A 13,740-nucleotide genomic window follows, 5' to 3' on the forward strand; every position below is an offset into this window, starting at 1 on the left:
TTTCGATTTTTGGCTAGCGCAGACACGATGGGCTGAATGGCCTTTTTCTGCATCGTAACTTTTCTATGATTCTATAAATGTAGCTCTTTCTTTTTCATGATGGTATTTCTAACAACCCAATTCTGTCAGTAGAGTATTGAAGTGTCAGCCTTGATTATGTGCCTGGCTATACATTTGGACATGCAGTGTGCAGGCGGCATGTGGACATATCCTGGCACTTGTGAACCAAACTCCCAGTGGCTATCTCCACCGCTGCGTGGATACCTTGGCAGAGTTGAAGGCTAAGGCAGTAAACCCTGACCAAAAATCTGGAGTAGAGCCCAAAGGCAGACTGATGACTAAATATGTCATCTTTACGGCAAATCCTGCAGCTAAAATGGTACCAAACATATTGCTTTGCATTCCTTTGGACTCAACTGGGGAGGTCAAAAGGGGACCCTGACCTTAGGGCAGCCCAGTGTCTCCATAAATTTTGCCCAGGCTTGTGCCCTGGAGAGGACACTCCAGTTTTGCTGCAGGGTGTCAACACAACATGGGAAACAGTTTTTACAAATGAACAGCCCGACTTGATTGGCGGAGAGAATGGTGGTATGAGCTGTCTCCAGTGGGGTGGGAGGGACCATTGTGCCCCACAGGTCAGCCATCATCCACCTCAAGTTGGGCAGCCCCCAACTAGCAAGGTGCTGATCTGCCATAGTCCACCTGCTCCAATGGATGCTTAGAGCATAGAGGCTGTGCTCAAAAAGTGGGTGGACTCCATCGCACCAGACAAACAAGCAAAACAAACAAAAAGAGAGAAATTGCCAGCTCTTCGATTGGCAAACTAGAATGTCAGAGCATGGGACTGACAGACGACTCGCAGCTTATCAATATGCGCAAGAAAGCTGTGATTGACACACACACCTTAAACCAGCTTATATTTCAACTCTTTCTTGGACTCGAACTCAAGTTCTGTCGAAGGGTCATGAGGACTTGAAATGTCAACTCTTTTCTTCTCCGCCGATGCTGCCAGACCTGCTGAGTTTTTCCAGGTAATTCTGTTTTTGTTTTGGAACTTTATAGGCTGGACATCAACATAGCTTCCCTGCAAGAGATCAGGCTCACTGAGAGCAAATCACTGAAAGGAACACATTACATGTTCATCTGGCAGGGGAGGAGTTTAGAGGAAACATGAGTAAGGTGTAGGCTTTGCTGTGAGGAACTCACTACTCTCAATAAATGAACCCCCCCACAAATGGCTCAGAACATGTTCTCTCCATCTGCCTCTAAAACAGGGCCAGTTAACCTCATGAGTATCTGCTTAAATGCTGTGCTCCACTATGGAGGCAAATGATCAGTTCTGTAAGGAGCCTGACACTGCTAACAGCAGAATCCCTAAGTCAGGAACATCTTTACCTACTGGGGATTTCAATGCAAGAGTGGGCATGGATTATGAGGCGTGTCCCTCATGCCTCGACATCGCAGCCTGGGAAAGATAAATGAGAATGGACAGAGACTACTTGAGCTGCTACCATAAGCTTTGTGTAACTAACACCTTTTAGAACAAATGATGCCATAAGATATCCTGTGGAGACATCCAAGGTGAAGGCCTTAGCACGAACTGGATCTTTTCATCACCAGGTGTGACTCTGAACAGCATTCTCAATGCACTCAGCTACCACAGTGCTGGCTATGATACAAATCACTCCTTGGTATGCACCATACTGCCTACCTAGATGAAAACCAACAGTTCCTTGACTTGACTGAACAGGTGCTCTCCAACATTCCCACACAGAACGCAGAAGTGAAATGGAGCATACTTGCAGACACCATACACAATACCGCACTTCCAACATATGGGAAGCAAGAGGGGGGAAATGCTGATTGGTCCAAGGCTAACATCACTGTGCTGGAAGCTGTTCTTGAAACCAAGCCATCCGCTAACATTAATTGCAACAAAGATCCAATAGAGAAGGCTCTGATTGTGCTAAGAGGTAGAGTGACTGTCCTTGACTCAAGACAGCATTTGACTGAGTGTGGCATCAAGGAGTCCCTAGCAAAATTGGAGTCAACGGGAATCAGGGGGGAAACTTTTCACTGCTTGGAGCCATACCTAGCACAAAGGAAGATGGTTGTGGTTGTTGGAGATCAGTCATCTCAGTTCCAGGACATCACTGCCGGAGTTCTTCAGGCTAGTGTCCAAGGCCCGACCATCTTCAGCTGCTTCATCAATGTCCTTCCTTCCATCATAAGGTCAGAAGTGGGGATGTTTGCTGATGATTGCATAATGCTCAGCACCATTTGAGACTCCTCTGACACTGAAGCAGTCCATGTCCAAATGCAGCAAGACCTGGGCAATATCCTGGCTTGGGCTGGGAATGCTGCAACAAATTCCTTGAACTCCCTCCCCAATGGCTGTCATATGCCTTCAGGTCATCTACAAACCAGTGCTGACAGAAAGCTCAACAGCCTTTCTCGCCTGAGATCCAAGACAAAGCTGCACCAAATCTTCATCAGAGAGCTGCTCCACACTCACAAAGCTGCACAAACATTCCACATTGAGGAACTCTTGAGAAGGCAAATGGACAGACTATCTCACCACTCTAAAGAGTTTGGTTTGACCATCAGCATCAGGAAGACAAATGTCACGGTCCAGGATGTTACCATATTACCATCCATCGGCATTGACGATGTGACACTGGAGGCTGTTGATAACTTCACGTATCTAAGCTCCACAATCACCAGCAATCTGTCACTTGATGCTGAAATCAGCACACACACATCACAAAAGCTGGGCTGTTATGTCCAAGCTGAGTAAGAGAGTGTGGAACAGCAGCAATATGACTGAGAACATCAAACTGTGAATCTACTGAGCCTGCATCCTCAGTGGTGAGACCTGGAAAACGTACGATAGGCAGGAGAAAAGGCTGAACAGTTTCCATCCTCGCTGTCTCAGACGTATCCTCTACATCTCTTGGCAGGACAAGGTCACCAACCCAGAGGTCCTGGAGAGTGCTAATTCAATCAATATACACTCATTGCTATGGTAACAACATCTGCACTGACTCAGCCACGAATGGATGACAGCTGTGTACCCACTGATGTTCTGTACCTTGACTGACTACTGCGTTATGACCTGCTTTACAAGATGGCAGAGACTGCCATGCTTGAGTGGAGCTCCTGAACCAGATCAGGTGATGCATAACACGGAGTTGACCATCACGGTGCAAACCATCATCTTGCGAGATGGAAGGCTGCCCATTTATGTTTGGAATGGGACTTTAACCTGTCACCTTCTGATTCAGGAGAGAGATTGTAAGCATGAGCCAAGCTGACAGACACAACCCATATTTGCTTTGGACACCCTCTGTGAAAGTACTCTCACCTAAGAGTCAGACATTGTGGGTTCAATTTCCACTCGAGAGATTCTTTATTTCCAATTTCCATTCTTTTCCTTGCGTGTTAAATGAAATTTTGTGTTTGCTGTTTCCACTTCACGGGCTGAGGTAGCTACGCCAGTGATTAACTGAGCCTTAGCGAGATTATTGTTCACTGTTAATGTACAGGTGGGGATATCAAAGATACCTAAGGTTCTTTGACTTGCTTAGTAATTTTCTGTCTGGCCTCAGTGGGTAGTACGTTCAGCTCTGAATCAGAAGGTTGTCAGTTTATGTTCTGCTCCGGAGGTTTCAGCATATATCCTCTGCTGACACTTCATTGCCGTGCTGCATTCTAAGGAGGTGCTGTCTTTCAGATAAGACATTAAACTGAGTCTCCAACAGCCCTCTCAAAAGCTTAAAAAGATCCCTTGGAGAATTGAAGAAGATGCACCTTAAGTGCCGTAACCTGCAGGGCTACGGACCCAATGCTGGGAAGTGGGGTTAGGCTGGGTGGCTCATTTCTTGGCTGGTGCAGACACGATGGGCCAAGTGGACTCTTTCTGTGACAGGACTGTTTATGGTTCTAAGTCTCTAAGAGAAGGGAAGTGCTCCCCTGTATCCGAGTCAACGCCTATCCCTCAACCAAAACCATTCGTAACTGTTTGTGCAGTGCACAAGTTGACTGCCACTCTTCTCCATGACAACAATTACATCATTGGCTAAAAAGTAGTTTGTGATGTCCAGGAATTGAAAAAAGAAGGCACTTTATAAATGTGAGTGTTTTCTTTATATCCAAATAGGGTAAATATTGGCTTCCAAAGTCCACTGGCTGGCATGCCGTGTGGAGAGGAAGTCCTGGGGCGGGTGAGTAGGAAAGATACAGACACAGTGGGGGCCAAGCCGCTAAGTCTGAATTTGTGCTCACCGATCACTGAGCAACTCTGACGGTTGCCATGGAAATGTGTTCGAGAAAGTGCTTCTCTCGGGGCTTGAAATGTGTATTTCACAAGTACCAAAAGGGAAGGTCTATAAATCATTTCTCTTAAATAATCCATTCAACCAAACCTGAGTAGCATAATGCATTAGGATTCTTGTTTTAATTACAACCTAAAGCTTCAATACTGCAATACTAGGGAGTGAATGTTGAAGGTGGTGGATGTGGTGCCAATCAAGTGGGCTGCTTTGTCCTGGATTGTGTCAAGCTTCTTGGGTGTTGTTGGAGCTGCACTGATCCAGGTAAGTGGAGAGTATTCCATCACACTCCTGACTTGTGCCTTGTAAATGGTGGAGAGGTTTTGGGGAGTCAGGAGGTGAGTTACACTCTGTAGAATTCCCAGTCTCTGACCTGCTTTTGTAGCCACTGTATTTATATGGCTGGTCCAGTTCAGTTTCTGGTCAATGATAACCCCCAGGATATTGATAGATGGGGATTCAGCAATGGCAATGCCATTAACTATAATGGGGAGATGGATAGAGTCTGTAGTAACCTGATAGAATGCCCACCTTGGGAATACTACCACCTGAGAGTTCCCTTCCAAGCCACTCACCATCCTGACTTGGAACTAGAACGCCGTTCCGTCACTGTTGCTGGTACCTACACCACATGGACCGCAGCGGTTCAAGAAGGCAGCTCACCACCACCACCTTCTCAAGACAATTATGGATGGGGGCTAAATGCTGGCCTAGCCAGTGATACCCACGTCCCAGGTACAAATAGAAAAAAATTTGCCCAGACCATTTCAGAGGGCGATTAAGGTTTAAGCACTAAGATAAAAGCAAAAAACTGTGGATGCTGGAAATCCAAAACAAAAATAAAAATACCTGGAAAAACTCAGCAGGTCTGACAGCATCTGCGGAGAGGAACACAGTTAATGTTTTGAGTCCGTATGATTCTTCAACAGAACTAAGGAAAAATAGAAGAGAGGTGAAATGTAAGCTGGTTTAAGGTGGGGGTGGGGGGGAGGACAAGTAGAGCTGGATAGAGGGCCAGTGATAGGTGGAGATAACTAAAAGATGTCATACACAAAAGGACAAAGAGGTATTGGAATGTGCTAATAGGTGCCATAAGGAATGTGCTAATAGGTGACATTAAGGGTAGAAAGCAGGACGAGCAAGGTACAGATAGCCCTAGTAGGGGTGGGGTGGGGTGGGGGGAAGGGATTGAAATAGGCTAAAAGGTAGAGATAAAACAATGGATGGAAATACATTTAAAAATAATGGAAATAGGTGGGAAAAGAAAAATCTGTATAAATTATTGGAAAAAAGGGGGATCGGAAAAGGGGTGGGGATGGAGGAGAGAGTTCATGATCTAAAGTTGTTTAACTCAATATTCAGTCCGGAAGGCTGTAAAGTGCCTAGTCGGAAGATGAGGTGCTGTTCCTCCAGTTTGCGTTGAGCTTCACTGTAACATCACAGCAGGCCAAGGATGGGCATGAGAACAAGGTCTCATGAGAGCAATGAGAAACAGTTCCTCTGACATGTCTTCCTTCTTCCTTAACCAAGGTTTTCCACCCATGGTGGTTGATAGGGCCCTCAACTGTGTCTGGCCCATCTCCCCCGCATCTGCCCTCATATCTTCCTCTCCCTCCCAGAACCATGATAGGGTTCCCCTTGTCCTCACTTATCACCCCACCAGTCTCCGCATTCAAAGGATCATCTTCCGTCATTTCCGTCAACTCCAGCATGATGCCACCACCAAACACATCTTCCCTTCACACCCCTTGGCAGCATTCCACAGGGATCGTTCCCTCCGGGACGGCCTGGTCCACTCCTCCATCACCCCCTACACCTCAATCCCCTTCCGCAGCACATTCCAATGCAACAGCAGAAGGTGCAACACCTGCCCCTTTACTTCCCCTCTCCTCACCGTCCAAGGGCCCGAACACTCCTTTCAAGTGAAGCAGCATTTCACTTGCACTTCCCTCAATTTAGTCTACTGCATTCGCTGCTCCCAATGCGGTTTCCTCTACATTGGAGAGACTAAACACAGACTGGGTGACCACTTTGCAGAACACCATCGGCCTGTCCCCAAGCATGACCCAGACCTCCCTGTCGCTTGCCATTTCAGCACACCACGCTGCTCTCATGCCCACATGTCTGTCCTTGGCTTGCTGCAATGTCCCAGTGAAGCTCAAAGCTTTCTACCCTTAATGTCACCTATTAGCACAGTCTTTAGATATTATCACCACCTTCAACACCTCTTTGTCCTTTTGTCTATGACATCTTTTGGCTATCTCCACCTATCACTGGGCCTCTATCCAGCTCTACGTATCCCACCACCCCCCCCCCACCCCCCTTAAACCAGCTTATATTTCACCTCTCTTCTATTTTTCCTCAGTTCTGTTGAAGAGTCATACGGACTCGAAACATTAACTGTGTTCCTCTCCGCTCATGCTGTCAGACCTGCTGAGTTTTTCCAGGTATCTTTATTTTTGCTTTAAGATTTAAGCCAGTTGCCGTGGGACTGGACTCATACATAATGTAAGATAGACTTCCACCTTTAAAGAGCTTTAATGAGCTTGTTGATTTTATGGCATTTGGACAGCTTCAAATCGGCATTTTTATCAATACCCAGCTTTTTATATCCAGATCTTTTTAAACTGAATTCATATTCTTGATGTTGGGATTTGAAGTCATGATCTCTGCATTATTGACTCATGGGGAACATAAACATTGACTTAGAACTTCTGGACGCAACAACTTGTTTCTCTGCTGTAAATTCTTTGTACTTAGAGTGTATAGTTCTCTGAATTACTACTCTAGTAACATAACCATTACCCTACTGTGTCTATGAATTTCTCTCCTTCTCTGAAGTGAAATCCATACTCATTCACCATGGAATAGCACCAGGCAATAATTTACAGAGCAAGAATTACGGAAGCCTTGAATTGGGTTCGCAGATCTGACCGGTGAACAATGTTTCAGTACAAACATAATCAGGACAGGGGAAACAAGAGAGAGAAAAAAAACATTTAAAAACCGCACGTCTCTTTGATTCACCAAATTAAAGGAGCCGGTTGTAGTAGTCCTTTGTTAACGAAACTTGGAGCGGAACTTTCAGGGGTGGTGCATCTGCTGCCCTTGTCCTTCTAGGCGGTAAAAGTCGGGGATGTGGAAGCTGCTGTCGAAGGACCAGTGATGAGTTGCTGCAGTGCATCTTGTGCATGGTACACACTGCTGCCACTGTGCATGGTGTGAGTGTTGTTGGATCTGCAATCACCCAAGTAAGTGGAGAGTACTCCATCACATCCTGACTTGTGCCTTAGAGATGGTGAAGAGGCTTTTGGGGAGTCAGGAGGTGAGTTTAGAAGAACGAGAGGTGATCTCGTTCAAACATACAAAATTTTTACAGGGCTTGACAGGGTAGACGCAGAAAGAATATATTTCCCCTGGCTGGGGGAGGGGGTGGGGGGGGGTGGTGTTCTAGAACCAGGGGACACAGTCTCAGAATAAGGGGCAGCCCATTTAGGACTGAGATGAAGAGGAATTTCTTCACTTAGAGGTTGGTTAATCTTTGGAATTCTCTGCTCCAGAGGGCTATGGAGGTTCAGTCGTTGAGTATGTTCAAGACTGAGATCGATAAATTTCCGCATATTAGAAACGTCGAGGGATAAATCTTATGTTCTTATGTTATTACTCTCTGCAGAATTCCCAGCCTCTGACCTGCTCTTATAGCAACTGTATTTACATGGCTAGTCCAGTTCAGTTTTTGGTCAATGATAATCTCCAAGTTATTGATAATGGGGCATTCAGCAATGGTAATGCCATTGAATGTCAAAGGGAAGTGGTTAGATTGTCTCTTGTTGGAGATGATCATTGTCTGGCATGTGTGGTGTGAATGTTACTTATTAAGAGTGGTCTTAACAGGCCCTTAAATTGGCTTAAGTGCCGACCTGCAGTCAGTTTAACTTTAGTGGTGGGCAAGATTCTAGAAACAATTATCTGGGATAAAATTAGTAGTCACATGGTAAAAATGGGTTGATAATTAAGAGCTAGGAGGGGAAATCGTGGTTAATTAACTTGCTGGAGTTTTTTTGAAGAGGTAACAGAAAGGGTTGATGAGGGTAATGCTGTTGATGTGGTGCACATGGACTTTGAAAAGGTATTTGACACAATGCCACACAACCGACTTGTGAGAAAAGTTATTGCTCTTGGGATAAAGGAGACAGTAGCAATGTGGATACAAAATTGGCTGAAAAATAGGAAGCAGAGAGTAATGGTCAAAGGATATTTTTCAGGCTGAAGGAAGGTTTATAGTGGTGTTCTCCAGTGGTCGGTATTGGGACCCTTGCTTTTCCTGATATATATTAATAATCTAGATCTTGGTGTGCAGAGGACAATTTCAAAGTTTGTCGATAATACGAAGCTTGGGAGTGTTGTGAATTATGAGCAGGATGGTGTGGAAATTCAAGAGGCATAGATAAGTTGGTAGACTGGGCAGATAGGTGGCAGATGAATTTCAATGCGGAGAAGTGTGAGGTGATGAATTTTGGTAGGAAGAACATGGACAGACAATATAAAATAAGGAGTGGAATTTTGAAGGGGGTGCAGGAGCAGAAAGACTTGGGTGTATATTGGCATAGATCATTGAAGGTGGCAGGATAGGTGGAGAGAGCAGTTAATAAAGCATATAGCATCCTGGGCTTTATTAATAGGGGCAGAGTACAAGAACAAGGAGGTTATGCTGAATTTATATAAGACCCTCATTAGACCTCAGTTGGAGTATTGTGTACAGTTCTGAGCACCATATTATAGGAAGGATGTGAACACATTGGTGAGAGTGCAGAAGAGGTTTTCAAGAACGGTTCCAGGGGTGAGAAACTTCAGTTACGAAGATAGATGGGGTTTGGGACTGTTCTCCTTGGAGAGAAGAAGCTTGAGAGGAGAGTTGATAGAGATGTTCAAAATGATGAGGGGGCTGGACAAAGTAGATAGGGAGAAGCTGTTCCTACTCGTAAAAGGATCAAGAACAAGAGGGCACAGATTTAAAGTGATTTGCAACAGAAGCAAGTGTTTGGCATGCAAGTAGTCCTGATTTGAATGTCACCAGGTTGGCATCTCATTTTTAGGTATGCCTGGTGCTGCTCCTGGCATGCCTCCTGCACTCTTCATTGAACTAGGCTTGATCCCCTGGCTTCATGGTAATGGTAGAGTGGGGGATATGCTGGGCCATGAGGCTAGAGATTGTGTTCGAGTACAATTCTGCTGCTGCTGATGGCCCACAGCATCTCATGAATGCCCAGTCTTGAGTTGCTGGATCTGTTCGAAATTTATCCCATTTAGCAAGGTGGTGGTGCCATACAACACAATGGAGGGTATCCTCAATGTGTGGGCGAGACTTCTTCTTCGCAACAACTGTGCAGTGGTCACTCCTATCAATACTATCATGGACAGAAGCATCTGCAGCAGGCAGATTGCTGAGAATGAGGTCAAGTATGTTTTCCCCTCTTGTTGGTTCCCTCAACACCTGCCTCAACCCCAGTCTAGCAGCTATGTCCTTTAGGGCTCAGCCAGCTAGGTTAGTAGTGGTGCTACTGAGCTGCTCTTGGTGATGGACATCGAAGTCCCCCAGTACATTCTGTGCCCTTGCCACCTTCAGTGTTTCCTCCATGTGGTATTCAACATGGAGGAGCACTGACTCATCAGCTGAAGGAGGGCGGTACATGGTAATCAGCAGGAGGTTTCCTTGTCCATGTTTGACCTGATGCCATCAGACCTCACGGGGTCCAGAGTCGATGTCGAGGACTCCCAGCGCAACTCCCTCCCAACTATATACCACTGTATTTCCACCTCTGCTGGTTGTGTTCAACAAGTGGGACAGGACATACCCACGGATGGTGATGGTGGAGTCTGTGACATTATCTGTACGGTATGATTCCGTGAGGATGACTATGTCAGGTTGTTGCTTGACTAGTCTGTGGGACAGCTCTCCCAATTTTGACACTAGCCCCCAGATGTTAGCAAAGAGGACTTTGCAGCATCGACAGGGCTGAGATTGCTATTGTTGTTTCTGGCACCTAGGTTGATCTATCCAGTTTCATTCCTTTTTTGTGACTTTTTAGTGGTTTGGTACACCTCTCTGGCTTGCTGGGCCATTTCAGAGGGCATTTAAAGTCAACCACATTGCTATGGATCTGGAGTTACATGTAGGCCAGAACATGTAAGGACAACAGATTTCTTCCCTAGGGCATTATTGAACCAGATGGGTTTTTACAATTGGCAATGGTTTCATGATCATCATTAGACTTTTAGTTTCAGATTTTTATCAAATTCAAATTCCACCATCTACCATGGCAGATTCAAACCCGGGTCCCCAGAGCATTACCCTGGGTCTCTGGATTACTCGTGCATCTACAATACCTCTGTGCCATTGCCTTCCCAGTTGGTATTCATTAATTCCCCATGAAGCTGCCTCTTGCGGGTTTGGCCACCTCCAGATCCACCTTCTCAATCCAACAAAAATCCAGCCCCTGGCTGGTGTGAAGAATGGAATGCAATGTCACACTGCTGAGGCACAGAACTCTTCTCAGTTTGGGGTTTAGACATGACACAGGGTAAGCTTCATTCTGTACCTACCTGTGCTATGGCTGACCTCTAACTTTTAGTGGAGAGATGGTGGCATAGTGACAATGGCATTAATTTAGTAATCCAGAAGCCCAGTATAATGCTCTGGGGACATAGATTCAAATCCCACCATAGCAGCTGTTGGGATTTAAATTCAATTAGTAAATGTGGTCTCAATAATGGTGACCACAAAACTATCGTCAATTGTTGTAAAAGCCCATCTGGTGGTTCACGAATGTCATTTAGGGGAGGAAATCTGCTATCTTTGCTTCCTGGTCTGGTCTACATGTTACTCCAGACCCACAGCAATGTGATTGACTCTTTACTGCCACCTGAAATGATCCGTTCTAGGGCAACAAATGCTGGCTTTGCCAATGATGCCCATGTCCAATGAAAGACACCAAGTAAGGCTCGCATTTATTGCCCTGGGAAAGTGTGACACTGGTCCCTCTCCTTGAACCACTGTAGTCCTTGTGGTGAATCCACAAAGTTTAGAAAGTCTGGGATAATGGCCCAGGGATGATGGTAGAAGTGCTGTTTATTGGAACTAGTTACCTAAGGTGGGAAAATTTTCCCTTTTTTGGTGTTGAAATCCCTCATAAAATCAGGATAACATTTTTGATTTTAAAAAAAGAGGGCAGTGTAAATTGTAATCAGCAGCTGATGAAAATGAACACCCTGGGACCAGGATATGAGATTGGTCAGCAACGCTCAGTAATACTGCACCCATTTTTTGGGCATTATTGATGCTAAATGACTGCTATACTTAGTTACCTAACAACAATTGTAATTAACTGAGTGAAGGTAAGTGATAAAAGGTTGTATGAATAAATATTTCTTTCTGAGAACTAACTCAAAGCAATTTCCTTTCGTATCCAAGCTGAAGGATGTACCCACCCTGTGCATATTTTTAAATATGAGTTACAATTTGCTTTAGTGCTGAGGCAAAATGTGTCACTTCTGAGAATTATGAATCGATGGAGCTAGATGAGGATGGGTGGGAGGTGGCTTATGTGGAGCATAAGCACGCGTGGACCTGTTGGGACAAATGGCCTGTTTCTGTGCTGTATATACTATACAACTATGTGTTTGTTATTTAATGACCCCCTACTTTCATATTGAGGGGGCCTTATGGCCTGGTGCCTCTGAGTCAAAGATCCAGGTTTGAGTCCCACCCCAGGACTTGATGGCTAACGCAGCCAACCAGGTTGCGTATTAATGTGTAAATCCTTCCAATGTCTGCCAACGGCAGGTGGTAAGAATGGGAGAAATTCATGGTCATTCCATAGCTCCAAATTACAACGTGCATGTAAAAGTGCATGTTGCCACAGCAACTTGGACTCCCTGAATGAACTTTCACACACCACCAACACTTTTGTTTAGATGCCTGGCAAAGATAGGATCAGAATTGGCTATGATTCCCTCTATAGCTCATAGCCTGCTAATACGCACCATGAACGAAGGGTCATTAAGGAAATACATCAGAGGGCAGCTGGAATGCACTGCTTGAGAGGGTGCTGGACACAGTAACTTTCAAAAGAAAATTGGTTATAGACATGAAAAGGAAATATTGTCGGGACTCTAGGCAGACAACGAGAAAGTGGATAGATTTTTTAAAGAGCCAGCACAGACCTGATGGGCTAAATGGTCTCCTTCTGTCATGTAAGCTGGGGAACAGAGATTGTTCAATTGCAAAAGAAGAGTTGATGTTTTGATATGTAATTTTATCCTTATATGATTTCAGGTGTTTCTCATTGGGTTGATAGCAGACAGGAAGTTCCAACACTTCAATGCTGTCCTCGAAGCCTATATCCGACAGCACTTCAGCGCCACCTTGGCTTATAAGTATGTCCGACTGAAAAATATTGTGTTTTTGTTCAAAACGTGTTAATGCTTACGTAGATCAATGACTTCAATTGGGTATGCAACCCCTGAGCAGAAATCAGTGCAGCTCTCAGCTGAAGAGAAGCTCATACTGAAAGGCTGGGCAGTCGGTTGTGGTGAGATTGGATTAGAAAGGATTTTGTGTTAAGGATTGCCTGGGAACCAGCCATGTATGCAAGTACAGCAATGTGGCTGACAAGAGACACCTGCCTGTTCCTATAGTGAACACAAGTTGCAGCTATGTTAAGAATATAAATGAAAGATGGGAAGAGGCCATTATGTACAAGGAAGTCCACCCTTCCTGGATTCCAAATGGTCTGCCCTAGTAGTGTTCTGACTGCTGCTAAATTCTTGTCCCACTTCCACGTTGCCAGAGGAAGCTTATCCTAGGCATTTGCCAGCCTTTGCGTGAGGAGGTAGCTTTCTCCCTAGCTTCAATTTATGATACCAAATTCCACTACCTCTCCTCATTTTGAAATAAGTCTTGGGATTTATCTTCTCCAAGCCATTTATTTGCCACAGCTAGGCGTCACAATCTGGAACGCACAGCCTGAAAGGGTGCTGGTAGCAGATTCGATTAGAACATTGAAAGCAGACTTGGGAATGTGGTTGCGAATGAATAAAATGCCTGTCCACGGGGAAAGGGGAGTGCTGCTGGACTAATCGGATAGCAATTTCAAATAGCATGTTGGGCTGAATGGTCTCCTTCTGTGCTTTATGCCCCTCTGCGTTGCAGTGATAGTCAGCGCATTAATGGAAGGGATCAGTTCACCAGCTACCTCTCTCTCACTTCCACTATTCTGCACTCAGCTATCCCACCCATAGCACAAGGTGTGCAGTGGCCTAAGATTACATATGCAGAATACTTTGTTCTGTTGCCTCTGATTCCAAACTAGAATTTGAATGGGACAGATATCGGATGTAAAATGCATTA

The 13,740-nt window shown here is 45.1% G+C and overlaps 1 protein-coding gene across 1 annotated transcript in view; it reads left to right on the plus strand.

Moving 5' to 3' along the window:
- Positions 1 to 13,740, plus strand: part of LOC121278030 (dedicator of cytokinesis protein 2-like) — a 1,199,266-nt gene that overhangs the window by 352,813 nt on the left and 832,713 nt on the right. Inside the window, exon 21 of the mRNA XM_041188048.1 lies at positions 12,667 to 12,767. Within this exon, the coding sequence (XP_041043982.1) occupies positions 12,667 to 12,767 (101 nt within the window). The remainder of the gene's footprint in view (positions 1 to 12,666; positions 12,768 to 13,740) is intronic.

Source organism: Carcharodon carcharias, chromosome 1 (genome assembly GCF_017639515.1).
Source record: "Carcharodon carcharias isolate sCarCar2 chromosome 1, sCarCar2.pri, whole genome shotgun sequence".
NCBI lineage: Eukaryota > Metazoa > Chordata > Chondrichthyes > Lamniformes > Lamnidae > Carcharodon > Carcharodon carcharias.